The 19,899-nt window shown below is 38.2% G+C and overlaps 1 protein-coding gene and 1 pseudogene across 3 annotated transcripts; both read left to right on the top strand.

The window, feature by feature from the left end:
- Positions 1–208: 208 nt before the first annotated feature.
- Positions 209–18,839, top strand: VNN1 (vanin 1). Of its 3 annotated transcripts, none has more exons than XM_061428010.1 (8): positions 210–504; positions 1,762–1,892; positions 8,346–8,538; positions 9,513–9,804; positions 10,222–10,583; positions 15,469–15,639; positions 16,853–16,987; positions 18,659–18,839. In XM_061428010.1, the coding sequence occupies exons 1-8, from the start codon at positions 292–294 to the stop codon at positions 18,665–18,667; spliced, it is 1,506 nt and encodes a 501-aa protein (XP_061283994.1). In that variant the 5' UTR covers positions 210–291; the 3' UTR covers positions 18,668–18,839. The 3 variants fall into 3 exon arrangements, with proteins under 3 accessions (XP_061283992.1, XP_061283994.1, XP_061283993.1); XM_061428009.1 differs by having other exon boundaries at positions 216–504; positions 18,688–18,839; XM_061428008.1 differs by lacking the exon at positions 18,659–18,839 and having other exon boundaries at positions 209–504; positions 16,853–18,092.
- Positions 7,494–7,591, top strand: LOC133254549 (U6 spliceosomal RNA; annotated as a pseudogene).
- Positions 18,840–19,899: the final 1,060 nt, after the last annotated feature.

Below are 19,899 nucleotides of genomic sequence, written 5' to 3'. Positions count from 1 at the left end.
TTTGAACCACCTAGTGTATGGCACTTTGTTAGGATAACCCCAGCAGATGGAAAGTACATGCATTTTTTTATTTGATCCTCACAGAGCCCTGTAAGAAGAGAAGGTCACTTGTTATGTAAGATCTGTTTACATCTTTGTCTGGCGGTGTAAAAATCACAAGGCTTTCTTGAAGCTAGCTTTTGTCACATATTTTTAAAGTACTAAGTTCTGGGAGCCACGTGATTCACTGTGTTCTCTCTCTCTATAAATAACAGCGCTTACTCTGCTTTTCAGCAGTTGCTGGACTTCAGCATGATTATGTCTCAGTTGCTCAACTATGTGGCCGTTTTGTTTTTCTGTGTCTCCAGAGCCAGCTCCCTGGATACCTTTATTGCAGCTGTTTATGAGCATGCAGTCATATTGCCTAATGCCACCCTCGTGCCAGTGTCTCCTGAAGAGGCCTTGGCAGTAATGAACCGGAATTTGGATCTTCTGGAGGGAGCAGTGACGTCAGCATCGAAGCAGGTACCATTTCTCAAGTGTGCTTCTGGCTCCTATGTAGAGAAAGGGTGGCATCCTAGTAGAAAGAACCACTGTCAGGGTCAATTACACCTTTGAATGACCTATGTCTCAGGGTAGTCAAGACCTTGTTTTGCAATCAAAGTCCTCCCTGCTCCTAGTTTTTAGGGCAAAGACATTATTACATACTTCCCTAACAGTGAGAGCAACATTTGGAAAACACAACTTGGTTATTATTAAGTGACAACAAATCTTAGAGGAACTTGCTATGAATTCAACTATTTTGTTGATTTTGTTGCTCTGTTCTGTTACAGGTGGAGGGTTGGAGGATAAATGGGTCAGGAATCAATAGCTGTTCTTAGAGTACTGGCATACTTTTGTGCTATTAAGAGTTTGTAGGTTAGTTTGTAACACCAAAACAAACTTAAGTTGCAAATTACTTACCAGTGTATATTATATACTTCATACTAATTACAAAAGTACATATGTTAGTGCTTAGTAAGTTCTTGAATTGAATGAAGGGTTAAGTTTGCATGTGTGGCTTGAATGAATGTGGTTGAAATAAATTATGCGTAGAGCAGGTAAAGATAAGGGATATATAAAGTCTGGTGAGAGTCATGAATGTATACATATACATGTATTTATCAACCTACATTCTTGTACCTACAAAGATTTAAAAGGTTATTAAGAATTCTGAGGTTTTTTTCACCTTTAGTTCAACTGTTTCCTTAAAGGTCACACACACAGCAGCTTCCAGGGTGATTCTTCCACCAGAGTTGCCCAGGTGAGCTCAGGTTGTACCTCTAGGCCTGGAACCATTCAGATAACCATATCAGAGCTCCTTTCTGAGAAATGGGGATTGCATTTGTAGGGTATGAGGTGGGGGAGGCTGGAGCAGAAGAGTGAGTGATCAGTATCCTTACATACTCAGGCAAGATAACTGGCCAAAGGTCAGGCAGGGGCTTTATTCAGGGAAGAGATAGGTTTATAGTTAACAACTGCAGCAGGTGGCAAGCCTGTGAGTAGCCTGGAAAAATATTAACAGCTATGAAATGATGAAAAAGTGACATAGAAATGATAACTGTGGGATTAGGAAATGAAAGTGGTTGGGCAAAGAAAATAAATTATAAATATATTAAAAAACAGAAGAATAAGATGAAAAAAAAAAGCAAATTTTCTCAGCCACTCAGGTCCTCTTGCAGGCCTCCTCTTTTATTGTTTGCTTATTTGAATAATATATTGATTCTGCTTCATTTGTAACAGGGTGCACATATCATTGTGACCCCAGAAGATGGCATTTATGGTTTTAACTTCACCAGGGAATCTATCTACCCATACTTGGAGGATATCCCAGACCCTCAAGTGAACTGGATCCCTTGTAATAATCCTGACAGGTAAGGAAATGTATTATGGAGAATTTAACCATGAACATGAACTTAATCTGAGAAAACTTTGTAGATCATTGTATAAGCTTCACTATCATTTGTAAGTTTCAGGATAGTTTTATAATTTTTCATCTCCTACAAATATGTGTATTAAGAAAGTGAATATGAAGTTAGTGCTATAAGATGACATCAGAATCTAATTCCAATGTGAATTTCCACTGAGGGAATGAATCTGGAGAGATGATAGTATAACCTACTTAAGGTCACAGGGTGTTTGGCTAGAGGAAGAACCATATCCAAACTCTACTCTTCTGACTCCTTACCAGTGAGCAGAAAATTGCTTTCCTGTGTAGGTCTGTACTTTTAAAACAGTGTGAGAAAATAGTGAAACAGAGTCACATGTCAGCTTAATATTAAAATTTTCCCTTTCTCATCAATAAGATAGTTGGATAACATGAATGTATATGAAATTCTTAAAGCTTAAGATGAGGACCTAGGAGGTGGATAGAGCAGAATTGTGTCGGTGGTTATTTTATTTTTTAAATTTATATGGCTGTTCTGGAGCTTAGTTGCTACATGCAGGATCAAGTTCCCTAACCAGGGATTGAACCTGGGCCCCTTGCATTGGGAACCTGGAGTCTTAACCACTGGACCACCAGGGAAGTCCCATATAAGTGGTTTAAATCAAATCTAGAATAAGAAATATGAAGTCTGATAAAAGTACACTATTACTTATAATATAAAGGAAAACATATGAACTATACATTTAAGAGAATCATGTCAGTTGACTCACATTTCCAAATGCACTATTGCTAAAATTGTAGGAATTCCTTTTTTGGAAAAGCTCTCAAAACCACACAAACTAACAACTATGTCTGCATATAGGGACACCTTGATTTTTGACAAAGTTCAATATTATTTACCTTAATATTAACAAACTATTTTAATTGCATTGCATCGCATCATAATTATTTCTTATTTAACCATGTCCCATGCTCAAGGTTCAGTTCTAAATGACAAGCCTTCTGTTCTCACTTCCATTAGGAATTGCCTTTCTTTCTTTCTGAATGACTTTTCCCTAGAACCAAATTTCCTAGGGCCTTCTGAGAATTCCCACCAGGATGTTGCATTTGTTCCATTTCAAGAAGTTTGGTAGTCTTTCTTTTTTCCCATCAACCAATGACATCTCTGTTCTTGCTTTTATTTAACACAGTTTTTGAATACCTATTATGTCCAAGCACAGTTCTGGACAGTGGAGTGAACAAAAAGAATTAAAAATCTTTGTCCTTTGGAGCTTATATTCAAGTGTGGAAACAGCCAATTGAAATAAAAAAAAAAAGATATTTGTTTAATTATCTATCACTTGTCAACCTATCTACAATATGGGGTAGAAATAAATATTATAGGAAAAAATAAAACAGGAAAGATGAATATGGTGGAAAGAATGAGGTTTAAATTTTTATGTCACCAGAGGGCTTCTTGGTGGTATCTAAGCAAAACTTAAAGGAAGTGAGGGAGGAAATCATATGGGTTTCTGAGAAAAGAACCTTCCAGGCCAAGGGAATTCTAAATACCAAGGTTCCATGGTCAGAGTGCATATCTAGCATATTAGAAACAGCAACAAAGTTAGTGTGGTTGAAATGATGTGAAGAAGTAGGAGAAAAGTAGGAGATGGAGGCAGAAAGGCAGACAGATTGGAGGGCCCTGATAGTATAAGGGTTCATGGGCCATGCTAATGACCTTGGTACTTAGGTGAGAAAGTAGCCATTGGTGAGTTTTGAGCAGAGAAGTGACATGCTCTGACTTCAGTTTTATAAGGATCATTCCTGTGTCCTCGTGGAGACAAGCCTTCAGAAAGATCAGTAAAAATGCAGGAGATAATTTAAAAGCTATGAAGGTAAGCTAGGCAAAGAAATGCTGCTGTTTGGATGAAGATGGTAGAAGTTTGAAGAGGGTTTTGAAGGGCACCAGCCCTGCTTTACCCTGTATCTCCCACCCTGTGCGTGGACAGCTCTGCATAGAATGTCTCTTCCCCAGACGCCCACATATCTAGCATGGTGTTCCCTGTAGTGGTGCATGCCTCTGCGTGCATCTTAAGTCACTTCAGTCGTGTTCAGCTCTGTGCGACCCTATGGACTATAGTCTGCCAACTCCTCTGTCCTTGAGGTTCTCCAGGCAAGAATACTGGAGTGGGTTACCATGCCCTCCTCCAGGGGATCTTCCCAACCCAGGGATCAAACCCATGTCTTCTCCGGCTCCCACACTGCAGGCAGAATCTTTGGCACTAAGCCACCAGGGAAGCCTTTGTGTAGTTGTAGGACCCAACAAATATTTGCTGAATATTTCATGTGCACTTTTTAAAAGTTAGTAAAAGTTGTCTTCCATAACTGACAGTTTTTATTATATTTTCAGATTGAATGCTTTGTCTTAGGAAATACACTTTAAATACCTTTTAAATACCTTTTAAACAGAAAAGGAAATACCTTTTCTGTTCCCAGTAGACCGAAGACAGAGCTCTGCATTTATTCGATTCAGTTCAGTCACTCAGTCGTATCCGACTCTTTGTGATTCCATGAACCGCAGCACGCCAGGCCTCCCTGTCCATCACCAATGCTCGGAGTCCACCCAAACCCATGTCCATTGAGTCAGTGATGCCATCCAACCATCTCGCACTCTGTCGTCCCCTTTTCCTCCTCCCCTCAATCTTTCCCAGCATCAGGGTCTTTTCAAATCAGTCAGATCTTCTCATCAGGTGGCCAAAGTATTGGAGTTGCAGCTTCAACATCAGTCCTTCCAATGAACACCCAGGACTGATCTCCTTTAGGATGGACTGGTTGGACCTCCTTGTAGTCCAAGGGACTCGCAAGAGTCTTCTCCATCACCACAGTTCAAAAGCATCAATTCTTCGGTGCTCAGCTTTCTTTATAGTCCAACTCTCACATTCATATGTGACCATTGGAAAAACCATAGCCTTAACTAGATGGACCTTTGTTGACAAAGTAATGTCTATGCTTTTTAATATGCCATCTAGGTTCGTCATAACTTTCCTTCAAAGGAGTAAGTGTCTTTTAATTTCATGGCTGCAATCACCATATGCAGTGATTTTGGAGCCCAGAAAAATAAAGTCAGCCACTGTTTCCACTGTTTCCCCATCTATTTGCCATGAAGTGATGGGACCAGATGCTATGACGTTAAATTTCTGAAAGTTGAGCTTTAAGCCAGCTTTTTCACTCTCCTCTTTCACTTTCATCAAGAGGCACTTTATGCCATAAGGGTGGTGTCATCTGCATATCTGAGGTGATTGATATTTCTCCCGGCAATCTTGATTCCAGCTTGTGCTTCCTCTATCCCAGCGTTTCTCATGATGTACCCCTTCATAGAAGTTAAATAAGCAGGGTGACAAGATACAGCCTTGACATACTCCTTTTCCTATTTGGAACCAGTCTGTTGTTCCATGTCTAGTTCTAACTGTTGCTTCCTGACCTGCATATAGGTTTCTCAAGAGGCAGGTCAGGTGGTCTGGTATTCCCATCTCTTTTGGAATTTTCCACAGTTTGTTGTGATCCACAAAGTCAAAGGCTTTGGCATAGTCAATAAAGCAGAAATAGATGTTTTTCTGGAACTCTCTTGCTTTTTCCATGATCCAGTGGATATTGGCAATTTGATCTCTGGTTCCTCTGCCTTTTCTAAAACCAGCTTGAACATCTGGAAGTTCACGGTTCATGTATTGCTGAAGCCTGGCTTGGAGAATTTTGAGCATTACTTTACTAGCGTGTGAGATGAGTGCAATTGTGTGGTAGTTTGAGCATTCTTTGGCATTGCCTTTCTTTGGGATTAGAATGAAAACTGACCTTTTCCAGTCCTGTGGCCACTGCTGAGTTTTCCAAATATGCTGGCATATTGAGTGCAGCACTTTCACAGCATCATCTTTCAGGATTTGAAATAGCTCCACTGGAATTCCATCACCTCCACTAGCTTTGTTCATAGTGATGCTTTCTAAGGCCCACTTGACTTCATATTCCAGGATGTCTGGCTCTAGGTGAGTGATCACACCATCGTCATTGTCTGGATCATGAAGATCTTTTTTGTACAGTTCTTCTGTGCATTCCTGGGACCTCTTCTTAATATCTTCTGCTTCTGTTAGGTCCCTACTATTTCTGTCCTTTATTGAGCCCATCTTTGCATGAAATGTTCACTTGGTGTCTCTAATTTTCTTGAAGAGATCTCTAGTCTTTCCCATTCTGTTGTTTTCCTCTATTTCTTTGCATTGATCGCTGAGGAAGGCTTTCTTATCTCTCCTTGCTATTCTTTGGAACTCTACATTCAAATGTGTATATAAAGGGCTTGGAAAATATTATGGATTAAGTGAGAAGCAGATTCAGACTAACATAAGCAAAATACATTTTTAAACTCCAAATCAAAACTTGTGGTCTAACAAAGAATTTTGGAGCCTTTCTGGGTATAACAAAGAGTCTGAACAATTAGTTTAGATGGAAATAGGTTAGAATATATGCTACCCTTTCAAAATTAATATAGACAGGAGGAAAATATGCAATCACAGCTGTTTTAGAAATCCAGAACAGTAGGCTTCTATTTCATGTGCCTATTCTACCACTTAGAGTATTTGAAAAGATTTGAGATAAATATGTTTCAAATGGTTTAATGTCTCATATTTATATCTGTGCATTTCAGATATTAATTTAAGCAAGTGAAGGTAAATATTATTAAATGGTCATTTTATATAGATGCATTAAAACAATAATTTTAAAAAGATGTTTTCTATCCTTGTTGGTTTTTTCAAGGATATGTTTTGTGGGTCATTGCTACGGTTTTGATTATATTGCCAGCAGATGGCACCAAATTTTCATTCTTCCAACAGTTATCACAGCTTTGTCACATATTCTTTAGTACCTTCTATTAGCCATTTATTATTTTAGTGTTAATGCCAATAAGGAATAAATATGGCTATATGTTATATATTCTGAGGTCTTACTGTTCAAAATTGTGTTTTAATTGCTTTACTGGGACAACTACTGGTAACATGATAAGGAATAAAGAAATCAAGCATTAACAAATATTTCAGTATTTCTGTTTTTCCATAGAGGCTGTTACTGCTCTAGTCCAACCCTTATTGCTTCTAAACTGAACTATGATAACAGCTTCCTAGTGATTCCCCACATTTATACTCTGATATTCTAGTACATTCTATGTTCCGATGCCCTATTAATCTTGAAGAATATTCATATCATTTGACTTCTGTTCTCAAAACACTTGGAAAAGATTTCTTAACCTCTTATGCAGAGCTCTTCTCATATGACCCAAAATGCATCTCTAAAATTCCCTTTTTTTCCCCTGAAGATGCTATTGCATCTTGAACAAGTTTCCTGAACAAGATTTCCCTTTTCTACTGCCAAGGCTTTTTTTTCTCCACTTAAAAAAAGTGAGGTAAAATACACATTACATAAAATTTACCATCTTAGCCATCCTTAAATGTAGTCAGTGGTATTAAGTACAAACACGTTGTTGTGCAGCCATCACGTCCTCTTTCTCCAGAACTCTTTTCATCAAGCAAAACTCAAACTCTATACCCATTAAACAGGCACGCCTCTTGTGCAGCACATATGCTAAAACTGGAACAAGACAGAGAAGATTAGCATTGCCCCCTGTCCATGGATGGCATGAAAATCCCTGAAGCATTCCATATTTTTGGAAATGAAAGGGGGGACTTTATAACCAATACCACAGAAATACAAGGGATCATGAGAACAATTATATGCAACAAATTGTACAACTTGGAAGAAACGGATGAAGTCCTAGAATTAGGTAGAAAGATAGGATTCTTGGTGCCTTCTTCCTATAATCATCTTACTTCCAAGACGTTGTTCTATCATTCAGAATACTTTTAATGCCATTTTTCTTTCAGGCATGGGTTCAGCAAACAGGAGATATGGGTCTTTGTCCCAGAATATCTATAAGATGTGATATACATTATGAAGTGAAAGTCATTCAGTCGTGTCCAACTCTTTGCGGCACTATGGACTGTAGTCTGACAGGCTTCTCTGTCCATTGAATTCTCCTGGCAAGAACACTGGAGTGGGTAGCCATTCACTTCTTCAGGGGATCTTCCCAACCCAGCTCCCCTGCATTGCAGGTGCATTCTTTACCAGCTGTGTGACCAGGGAAGCCTAAGATGAGCATATACATAAATATATTAATTATAGATATGATAAATGCTATGAAAAAAATGCATAGCCCAGAGTCTCATCATAGAATAGTTTTCTACAACCAAATTGCCACAAACATGTACTTCCTCTGAAGTTTCTGTGTTAATCTTTCCCTTCTATCTATGCTATTTAGAATTTATTTTTGTGTTTACATATATATTCAAGAAACTATCATTCTGAATTTTATTAAAAGCTAAGCCTTATGTTTTTTTTTCCTCTTCCAATGAATATATAACAGATTTGGTCACACCCCAGTGCAACAAAGACTCAGCTGTCTGGCCAAGGATAACTCCATCTACATTGTGGCAAATATCGGGGACAAGAAGTCATGCAACGCCAGCGACCCTCAGTGTCCCCCTGACGGTCGTTACCAATACAATACTGATGTGGTGTTTGATTCTAAGGGAAAACTGGTGGCACGCTACCATAAGGTAGAATTTATTTGCAAATAATTCAATTACTCAATGCTTAACAAAATAAAGTGAACAAGAAGGGAAACAATCATTATTGCTGATAATAAGCTCATTTTAAAAACAGTATAAACAAAGCACAGAAAGTAATGATTATTTGTGATAAGATCCTAGAAAAAGGATATTTCCTGTACATTTAGGAACACAGGAGTGTGTCATTAGAAGTGTGTGGGAGTCAATAGGAGTGACCTGACTTGAAATAAAATGTTGCCTTTTGGACTTGTCCTTTTTTTTTTTTTTAATGATGGATGGTCATTTTCCTTTAAAAAAAAAACAAAAACATTTATTCATTCATTTTTGACTGCACTGGGTCTTTGTTGCTGCATGTGGGTTTTTTTCTAGTTATGGTGAGTGGAGGTTACTCCTTGTTGCAGTGTGCAGGCTTCTCACTGCAGTGGCTTCTGTTGCAGAGCGCGGGCTTTAGAGCACTGGCTCTGTGGCTGTGGTGCATAGACTTGATTGCCCTGTGGCATGTGGAATCTTCCTGGACCAGGGACTGAACCAACAGAGAAGCCCTACATTTTGTACTTTTCATGACATGACCTGGCAAAGGGTAAAGCTAGAATGAAAAACTTACCAGTCTTGTTTTCAAAGAGAAAAGGAGCAAAGTTCTTTGTCTGCAGAAAATTGTTAAGTGCACTTGGCAAATAGAAGCTATCTATCATTTCTCTTTTATGTCTTATATAATAATATTCAAGAAGGTGTTAATAGATAAGGATTTCCTTATACATATCTATCAAATGTGGAACCTGAGCCAAAGTTTCCTATCAGCATAGTCATCTCTAATTCTCTAACGTTCTTTCCTTGTGGAGACAGTGGTCATAGATGAGGTTGGCACAGTTTAATAAATGTGAGCTTGAACTTTTTTAGATGCCATGACATCTGGGCCAACTTCTTTAAAGAGATTTCCCCCCATCATCTTCTGTTTATCGCAGCAAAATCTTTTCTTGAATGAAGATCAATTCAATGCACCCAAGGAACCTGAGGTCGTGACTTTCAACACCACCTTTGGAAAGTTTGGCATTTTCACGTGCTTTGATATTCTCTTCCACGATCCTGCTGTGACTCTGGTGAGAGATTCCCGTGTGGACACCATACTCTTCCCAACAGCTTGGATGAATGTTTTGCCACATTTGTCAGCTATTGAATTCCACTCAGCTTGGGCTATGGGCATGAGAGTCAACTTCCTAGCATCCAATCTACATTACCCCTTGAAGAAAATGACAGGTAATGTGTAGTCTTTAAGATTTTGATGTAATCAAAAAGGAAAAAAATATGTTTTCTAGCTAACATGTACTCCTTAACAAAATTCCTCCAACTGTTAATGTTTGCATATATAGCTGGTGACATGCTGTACAATCAATCTCAACCCAAATTGTTTCATAAACTGGTTTAGTTTTATTTAACTTGAATATACACTCTTTTTCTTTTTTTCAAAATTCACCACTTCTTACATGAAATTTTCTTCTTGGATTCTTTGTGTCATACTTTACTGGATTTCACCTCATCTGTCTGACTTTATCAGTATATTTTACTGAAATTAATGAAAGATACAGCTTAGAAGAAGTAAAATGTTCATATGAGTTTAGAATATAACACCCATGCAACTCCTTTTTGTTTTACTGTTTTAAATATCATTTCCAGGGAGTGGAATCTATGCACCTGATTCTCCACGAGCATTTCATTATGATATGAAGACAGAGGAAGGAAAACTCCTCCTCGCACAATTGGACTCGCACCCACACCCCACACCGGTGGTGAATTGGACTTCCTATGCCAGTGGTGTAGAAGCCCACTCAGTGGGAAACCAGGAATTTACAGGCATCATCTTTTTTGATGAATTCACCTTCTTGGAGCTCAAAGAAATTGGAGGAAATCACACAGTTTGTCAGAGAGATCTCTGCTGTCATCTAAGTTACAAGATGTCTGAGAAAAGATCAGATGAAGTTTATGCCCTGGGGGCATTTGATGGACTACATACTGTTGAAGGGAGCTATTATTTACAGGTAATGATTGCTTTGGTGGCAGAGGAATTACTGGATAAAACACAGGACACCCAGTTAAATGTGAATTTCAAAAACAATGGATTACTTTTATTATGAGTATGTCCTACTTTGGTATTTATGTGTATACTAAAAAAAATGGCTGTTTACTTGAAATTTCCTTTTAGTTGGGTATCCTAAATTTTTATTTGCTAAAACTTTTGATCTTAAATGTCAGTCCAATGCTTGCTCATTTTGGCAAACATTTCTTGAATGCCAAACACATACCAGATATATATTCAGCACTAATGTGATGAAGATGAGTAAGTATGGACCCTCCTCTTGAGGAATTTAGTAGCCGAGAAAGACAGATGACCATAGTTTCAGTATAGGTTGACATGTGATTCAACAAAGAAGTCACATTTTGCTGTAATAATACTAAAGAGCTACATTTAGTCTAATTTGGAGATCCAGGAAAGTTTCTGAAGACATGATGCTTGAGTTTGTGCTATTTTATCCAGGTGAAAAAAAGTGGGAGGAAATTCAAGATAAGGTGAAGAGCCTGAGCAAGGGGGTGGATGTGTCAAAAAGCAGGATGTACAGAAATGAGCAAGCAGTTGAGTCACTAAAGTGTTAGCATAAGAAGCAAGGATGGATGGAAGATGAGCATAGAGCCAGGATCACACCCTGCAGGACCTTACCTGTCATTCCTAAGATGTGGACTTTGTTCTATCAGTGATGGTTTCTGCCAGAAGGTGTTCAGCCAGGGAATGATGCTGTCACAACTGTTTATGAGTACATCATTTTGGTTGCACTGTGGATCATGAAACGTAGGGCAAAATGACTAGTGGTATTATTAAAATAGTCCTACTAGGGCTTCAACCAAGATTATGTTCATATGAATAAAATCAGGATATGGAGTCAAGAAATATTTAGAAAACCAATCTTAGTAGCTGATTTGAGATGGAACAGGAAAACAAAATGAAGGGTCTAGAATGTACCAGCTTTTTGGCAAGATGGATAAATGGGATGCTTTGACGGATCAGGATTCGAGAGGAGGAGCAGATTGGATAGTAGTGGGAGAGATGGTAAATTCAGCTTTGGATGTGTGGGCTTTTCATTACTTTGGGGACATTCAGTTGTATCCAATAGGCTATTGAATGTAATATGACACTTAAGGGAGATATTAGATTTAGAAATACAGTTTTGAGAATCAGCAGGAAAAAAGTTGTAATAAACCCACAAGAAAGAGTGAATTGCAAAAATCGACTAATGGTAAAGAATAGTGAGCTAAAGGTGAAATCTTTTGAAGCTCCTGTGTTTGGGCAGGAAATAAACAGAAGAATAGGAACCTGCAATTATGACTGAGAAATAAAGGAACATTTAAAGAGAACTCTTATCAAAGGTAAGGTAAGTAGAGACTCTCAGAAGGAGGAAACTGAAGTGTATTTGTGCAATAGGTTTACCATTATTGCATGAATAATATATAATTTTGTTGGAATCTCCTGGGCTCAGAATGATAGAGTGAAAGACAGATTGCAGTGGGTTGAAAAGTGAGAAGTAAGTGAGGATATTGAAAGGATGAGTGAATCAATCAATACACTTCAAAAAGTGTATCTGATTCGGGAAGAAAGGAAACAAGATAGGAGCTAGCCAGAGAACTCATGATAATGCTGTTTCTGTTTTTCCAATAGATGAAAGAAACTTGATTATCTTTATAGGCTTAAGAGAAAGAGCAACAAAAAAGGAAAGGATGAAAATGTGGGAGGAATCAATATTCCTTCTCAGAGCTCTGAGGTGCTAGAAGAAAGGGGGAAAAAATGCTATCAAGAACACAGGTAGAAAAAGTCCAATGATTGGAAACTAGTTTAAAAACTTATGTTGTAGAAAAGCATCTATTGCCACATGAATATTATATATTACATGGCATATTGACATATATTGCATTATATTTGTGGTACATATGTGTGGTATTTTATTGCCATACTGCTTTTTAAAATAAAAAAATTGGGATATATTATTTTTTATTATTTATGATCTATTTTAGGTTTAAAGAAATGATTATAAAACAAGACAGCATTCTTTCGACTCTTCCTCTCTTTTCCCTCCTTCCCTCTCAGTCTTATCTGCCTCTCTGCCTGCCCCAGAGTCTTGACTCCACTTGAGGAGATCAGCCATAGGTCTCTTCTTAGTGTTGGGAGGTTGCTTAGTGCTCCAAGTAAAACCAAGAAGCTCTCTGTTATTATTGCTGAACAGTGATCCTTCAGCTAAGCCACTGGTGCCAGACAGGCTTTTAAATTTAAAATTCTAAATTTAGAAAATTTCTTCACGTGTATGATGACCTTTTTTTTTTCTTTCTTTTTAACTGAAACTGTTTGAAAACTCTGAGCATGTGGTTGATACTTGCCAACTTTAAGCTTCATGGGGGGACAGTCTAGCTGGGCTTTTTACTAGAAGAATCCCTGAAGCAAATGTCTTTAGAGACTTCCTTTGGGGATGATTCAGTTTCCTATATTTCAAAATTCTTCTAATTCCTTTACTGAATAAGTTTGCTTAATTTAGCAAATAAAAATACAGGGTGCCCCAGTAAATTCAAAATTCAGATAAACACAGATTAAAAAAAAATGCCCAGGTAATAGTTGGGACATATTTATACTAAAAACTGGTTTTGGTATTTTTAGTTTACCTAAACTTCAGATTTAACTGGGACTCCTGTCCTGTAATTTATTAGGAAACCCTATTCCTGAAGGAAAAAATGCCTTTTTAACAGAATGTAGAGAGTCAGCAGCTGACTCGTTGTAAAAGTCCCTGAAGCTGGGAAAGATTGAGGGCAAAAGGAGAAGAAGGTGTCAGAGGATGAGATGGCTAGATGGCATCATCAGTGCAATGGACCTGAACTTGGGCAAACTTTAGAAGATGGGGAGGGACAGAGAGATCTGGCATGGTGCAGCCCATGGGGTCACAAAGAGTTGGAAATGACTGGGTGACTGAACAACAAGAGAATCAAGTTGGGGAAATGCAGGGTAGAAGGGCATGGTATCACTATTCAGCATGACTCATTCAAAAAATCCCCTTACTAAGTCTTTCAGAGTCTCCATCTAAACATTGTCTGCTTTACCCTCTCTGGTAATAAAGGTTCCATCTTTTATGGAACTGGGGAAGGGTCATTGCTCATCCATGTCTGGAGACTCAGCATTGAGGCACCCTTAACAACTTCCTACCAGTTTTCCTTTCATTAAACACCCCAACATACTCTCAGTTACTGAGATACCTAGTACTCCCGGGGATGGAATCTTTTGAGTATTCTGCAGTGTGAAAGCAAAAATGAAAGTCACTCAGTCATGTCCAGCTCTTTGTAACCTCATAGGTTGTACCACCAGGCTCCATGGAATTATCCAGGCAAGAATACTGGAGTGGGTGACTATTCCCTTCTCCAAGACATCTTCCTGAAGGATCCAACTGCACCGCAGGCAGACTCTTTACCATCTGAGCCACGAGGAAGCCTATTCTGCAATGTAGACAGGTTGATTCTAGGCTTTCCCCATGCTAATTCAGGAGACTCCATTTCGATACCTGGATTGGGAAGACCCCCTAGAGAAGGGTATGGCAATCCACTCCAGTATTCTTGCCTGGGAAATCCCATTCACAGAAAAGACTGGCAGGCTACAGTCCATGGGGTTGCAGAAGAGTTGGACACAACTTAGCAACAAACCTTCCAAATATTCCTTTGTATATATGTACCACATCTTTTTATCCAATAGTCTATTTATAGGTATGTGAGTTGCTTCCTCAGTTACCATTTTTGTGTCAACACCCAAACTTCTAAACTTTTGCTATAGTCTGTCTTCTTCCTGTTCTCCTAATCTTGTGGGTCCAGATCTTCCACAATAATAATAATGTTTGTTCTAGTAGGATTGCAAGGGAACAAAATAGAAGCATGTATTCATGTACCTTTATGTGAAAGTTATTTGTATCTCATCTTGACACACTTGCTCAAAAACACTTGCTCTCCAACTTCAAATATGGAAGGAGGAAGACCAGTTAAGGGACATTGCTTTAGTCAGGCCATAAATGAAGGTAGCTTGGAGTAAAATTTTGAAGATGCAGTATAGATGGAGATAAGTGAAGAAGGTTCTTCCTTTTGGGGGTTTTGCATCCACATGGTGAGATGATTCATACACTTAGATTTACACGCAGATAGCTTTGTAATATAGTGTAGTATAGTGTAACTAAGTCAGATAACGAAAGCGCTTTCAGCCCTTGCTCAGGTGTAGGGTATGTGACTCTGCCAGTCCATGAATTGTCTCTAGATCAACTCTAGGGTTCTCTACAACTTTAAAGTTCCTTCTTTGTTAGAAATAGGTGATAAGATAGAAATTAAACTAGTGTTTAAACTTGTTAAAAATAATTGAACACTCTTGATTTCTAAAAGCATGGCTAACTTGAAAACAGTAAGATATAATTGTTCATGGCTATAGACCAAGGACCTATGATTTCTTTATGTGGTTTAATCTTTTTACAGTGAATTGCAGAAATAGATGTAAGAGATGAAGGTTTGATCCCTGGGTTAGGAAGATCCCCTAGAGGAGGGCACAGCAATCCACTCCAGTATTCTTGCCTGGAAAATCCCATGGACAGAGGATCCTGGTGGGCTTATGGTCCACAGGGTCACAAAGAGTCAGACACAACTGAAGTGACTTGCCATGTACACAGAAAGCATTAGGGCTCAAAGTCCTTTTTTCTTTTTTGCTAATTGCAGTAATAGTCAGCAACGAAGCAGATTAGTCTAATGAGGAAGCAATATAACAAAAGGACATAGACATTTTTTTCTAGATCAAGAGAGTGTTTCAATTGGCTTTCCTAAGACTTAACTGTTTTTAAACTTACTGTTCTCTTATTCTGTTCCTAGATTTGTACTCTGCTGAAGTGTAAAACAACAGACTTACACACTTGTGGTGACTCAGTTGAGACTGCTTCCACCAGGTTTGAAATGTTCTCCCTCAGTGGCACGTTCGGAACCCAGTATGTCTTCCCTGAGGTGTTGCTGAGTGAAATTCAGCTTGCACCTGGAGAATTTCAGGTACAAACCTTTGCTTAATATTGACAAATCATTTAATGATTTAATGTAAGAAGAAGCATCTTTTGAATAGAAAACCTGTCCAAGTGCTTGCAAATATCATGAAAATCTTCATTTGGAGAGAGTAAAATTGGACTTAGGGCTCATCAAGGACATGGAGCACGTGGAATCTCTTGTCTAAAAGTCCTTTAGAGCAGCAATCCCCAAACTTTTTGGTACCAGGGACTGGTTTCATGGAAGGCAACTTTTCCATGGACCATTGGGGTAGTAGGGGGGATGGTTTTGGGATGCTACTGAACAACAACAAAAAAGCACATGACACTGTGCACTTTATTTCTATTATTATTACATCATTTCCACCTCAGATCATCAGCCATTAGATCCTGGAGGTTGGGGACCCCTATTTTAGAGAATAACTAGTGTAAAGAAATATATTTTACTGTGGGGACTTCAGGGAGTGGGCTGGACTGTTTAAGGTCTATCAAGTAGAAAGAAGACTAGAGAAGAGCTGCAGGACCAGTCCTACCAGAGGAAGCCTCCTTGTTTAGGGGAGGGATGGCCTAGAACAGTTGAAAAGAATTCTTTTCATGGTGTGTTCGAAGGCCCTGGGTGACCATCCAGAAAAGGAAAGAAAGAAAAGCTGAAGAATTGGATAGTGGCTGAACTGGCAAGAAGCAACCCTTTTAAAAAGAATACGCCAGAAGTAATTTCTTCTTGCACAAGTGTTCTGTTCAGCCACATTCTCCCACTGACTGTACCTGCAGGTGCCACTCTTCCTCCCCTTTCTTGGTCCAAACAGTTACTGTGGGGAGTTGAGGACAGTGGGCAGATTGGGAGGCTGTGATGAGTATGAGGGATGACAGAAGCTCAGCTCAACGCCCCTTAGTCAAGCTCTCCTGAGCCTTTGGAGGAGTCTTTCTTGCTTGAGCGAACAAGAGTTCTCTCATACATTCTCAAATCCATTGTTTTGTGTTTATTAACTCATGGGATGCCTTCTCAGAGGAGTAAATTGTAAGATGTAGAATACAGACATTTCAGTAAGTACCAATTCTATAGCTCCAATTTTTCTCCGTACCTTTTCAAGTATTTCAGATGCAGTAGAATATGGCCATTATTTTCATTGTTTCTTCATCCAGTTGTACTGAATTTTAAGAGTGTGTTGTGAGGTTGTACAACTGAAAGTTATTCTCAGTCAGCTTCCCTGTGTTTTAATTAGGTATCGAATGATGGACGCTTGTTCAGCCTGAAGCCAACATCTGGACCTGTTTTGACAGTGACTCTCTTCGGAAGGTTATATGAGAAGGATAGTGCACCAAATACTTTATCAGACCTCACGACACAAGCGCTAAGGGTAATGTTCATAGTTATAATACTTATTGTGTACTCATTATATTGGTAGAATATTTAAACTTTCTATTTTTATTTTGGATAATTTTAAAAATAACAAAAATGAAAAGAAGAATGTGTCTGGGATTTTGCTAATAGTGCTCATGATCATTCATATCAATGAATTGCTAATACATTTTTTTCTCTTGTTTAGAAACACACACACACACACACCAGACAATATAAAGTAGATAAAGTGATAAAATTTTGAAAAAGAACAACAGTTATACCCATCTGTTAGGTTTTTTTTTTTTTTTAGTGAGTATTAAATAAGTTACTACAGTTAAAGTGCTTAGACAACTTCCCAGCTCATGGTAAGTATTGTATATATGTTCACTTTTACAATGTTATGGGACTGTCACAGGAAAACCAATTGTGATGTATTTATTGCTAAACTCCTATCATCCCTGATTGGTTAAAGTGCATATGTTTTCTAATAGTTCAGCCACTCTGTATATTTTGATTAGAAAGTCAAGAAACTCAAAAGCCAATTGGGTGTGGCTTGAATAGCTAGCACTAATGTATCCCAGAGAGCAGCTGAGCTTACATCTAGAAACCTACTCGAGAGCCTGAAGATTTTTTATATGCTTTTCAGTGGTGATTGACTGCCTATTTAGAGCTTTGCCTGTCTTGTCAACCTGTAAGCAAATTAATAGGGTGACTATAAAGTAGATGTTTATCAAATCTGGCTTCATAATGGCCTGTGAGCTAAGAAAGGTTTTCAGGTTTATGAAGATTTGAAAAAGAAAATTAAAAGAAGACTAATATTTTGTGACACATGAAAATCATTTGAAATTCAAATTTCTGTCTCCATACCTAAAGTGTTATTGAAGAAAGCCATGTTCATTAGTTCAGTACTGTTGATGGTGTTTTTCATGATGCAGTGTGGAACTGAGTATTTGTGATGGAGACTGTATAGACTACACGGCCAAAGAAGCTGAAAATATTTACTACCTTTACAGAGAAACATTGCCATCTCCTGCTCTAAAGTATTAAAGAACAATGCATCTTAGTATTGAAAACCAATAAGGGCAAATTATCCTTGAGTCTTTCTTATTCTTCCACCCAAAGAGAAATAAAATATTTTCATTTGCTTTCTGTTATATTAACATCACAAAAAGATTACCTTGATTAACTTATGACCAAATATGTTTAATAGGCTAATATCCCAAACAAGTGAATATAATTTTATAAACATGATTAATATTCAATCATTCTAAGATACCACATCATAGTCTTTTGTTGCATTTGGTATTTACTGACATTTCTGAAAGAAATAACATTTTTTATTTTATTTTTTAATTAAACAATTTTAATGAAAGTATAATTCCTTTACAATGTTGCGTTAGTTTTTAGTTCCTAGTTATTAAATTTTCCTGGAGATCATTTAAGAATTGCTCATATTAATATACTGTCTGATATTTTTTCCTGTGACAAATTTGCTACATGGTCTTTAAATGATTTTTTTTTTTTAGTTAAACATTGCAGCAGTGAATTTACTCTAAAAAAATGCCATTTACTACATTCATACCCAGCTCTGGTTATTTTCACTCTGGATTTCTTTAATGAATATAGATTTTTTAATGATAGTTTTGATGTGCTTTTTAACTGTAATTTTTATTTCTTCTGCTGAAAGTATTTGTGATGCTCACTTGATACCAACAGCTCAATCCAAAGACAGACGCGTGGAAAAGTAAATAAGGTCTAACGTGAAACAGTGCTGAATGGGAAGGCGGAAAGAAAAAAGCAGCAGAGGAAAACCATGAGGATTCTTCATAATTTAATAAAAATATGGCACTTTCCTTAAAAACTAAAAATGAAGCCTCTTATAATGGATGATAATGCAAAAGACGCGTGTTCATTCCTACATTTGCATGCACACACACAGATATACCCAATGACCATACACAGAGGCCCTAGCACTTATGAAGGGGCACCTAGGTGGGCACAGGTGCAGATTAAAATGTGAGTCGGTGTTGTTTGTGCTTCTAGAAAAGTGCTTATGGGAGAAAGGTTTGTTTGGGTATGGTGATCTCAAACAGGAAACACTATGTGTCTCTTCAAAAGCCAACAATCAAAAATGCTATCCTACAGGAAAATAAGCCTACTTGCACTTGGAGGTCTGAGTTCTTCTGCTCCACAGTCTCATGTTCCTTCAGCCTCCAGGCATGGCAGGAGCACTTGGCTGCTGTACTTCTCTTTCTAGTCATAGTTCAGAACTTGGTAAATTTCAATGGCCAGGGTTAAAGACTTTGTGAGCTTTCCTAACTATGGACTGTGGTTTTGGCTTAATCTTAGAAAACTTAGATTTCTTACAGTCAAATATTTCCTGGGCATGGATGCTGGAGAAAGCAAGGGCTCCTTGATCTGGTTCATACCCCGTGGGGACATGAATGGTGTTAGGGTCAATGGGACTCCATGTCTTGTGATGTGCTGACAACAGTTGACCTGGACTGATGGGATTCTTCATGCAGGTTTGAGACAGGATGCTGGGTGAATAGAACCCAGATGCCAGGACCAAGATCTGGGCCAGTTAAGCAGCTAGCTATAGCTCTGGAATGTGAAGACTATGATCATGAAGACACATTCTAACTGCCATAGAACACTGACTGGAGGAACCAATGGACTGTCACTCTCTTCATCCAACTCTTTCTCTTTTTCTTTATTCCTTACTAAATGCATCTTTGTGATGATGGGACAGCTGCTTCAATGGCTTATTTAATAGAGACTTAATGAAGCCAGTGGAGTTGGGAGAGAGTGATTAGTGTGGGCTTAAGGTAGGGACATTTTCTCCATCTCAATTCATATTTTTTCAAAAAAAATCCCCCAAACTGTCAAAATGTTGCCATAGTATTTTCTTTCTTCCTTTACTAAAAG

This window comes from Bos javanicus, chromosome 9, assembly GCF_032452875.1.
Source record: "Bos javanicus breed banteng chromosome 9, ARS-OSU_banteng_1.0, whole genome shotgun sequence".
NCBI classification, from domain to species: Eukaryota; Metazoa; Chordata; class Mammalia; order Artiodactyla; family Bovidae; genus Bos; species Bos javanicus.
This window is presented reverse-complemented; position numbering and strand designations above follow the sequence as displayed.

Bases quoted from the DNA above. Each gene is read 5' to 3' on its own strand.
- VNN1 (XM_061428008.1), top strand. From the start codon at position 292: ATGATTATGTCTCAGTTGCTCAACTATGTGGCCGTTTTGTTTTTCTGT. The intron at 1,893-8,345 runs GTAAGGAAATGT...AATATATAACAG, and splicing joins CCTTGTAATAATCCTGACAG to ATTTGGTCACACCCCAGTGC. The intron at 10,584-15,468 runs GTAATGATTGCT...TTCTGTTCCTAG, and splicing joins AAGGGAGCTATTATTTACAG to ATTTGTACTCTGCTGAAGTG.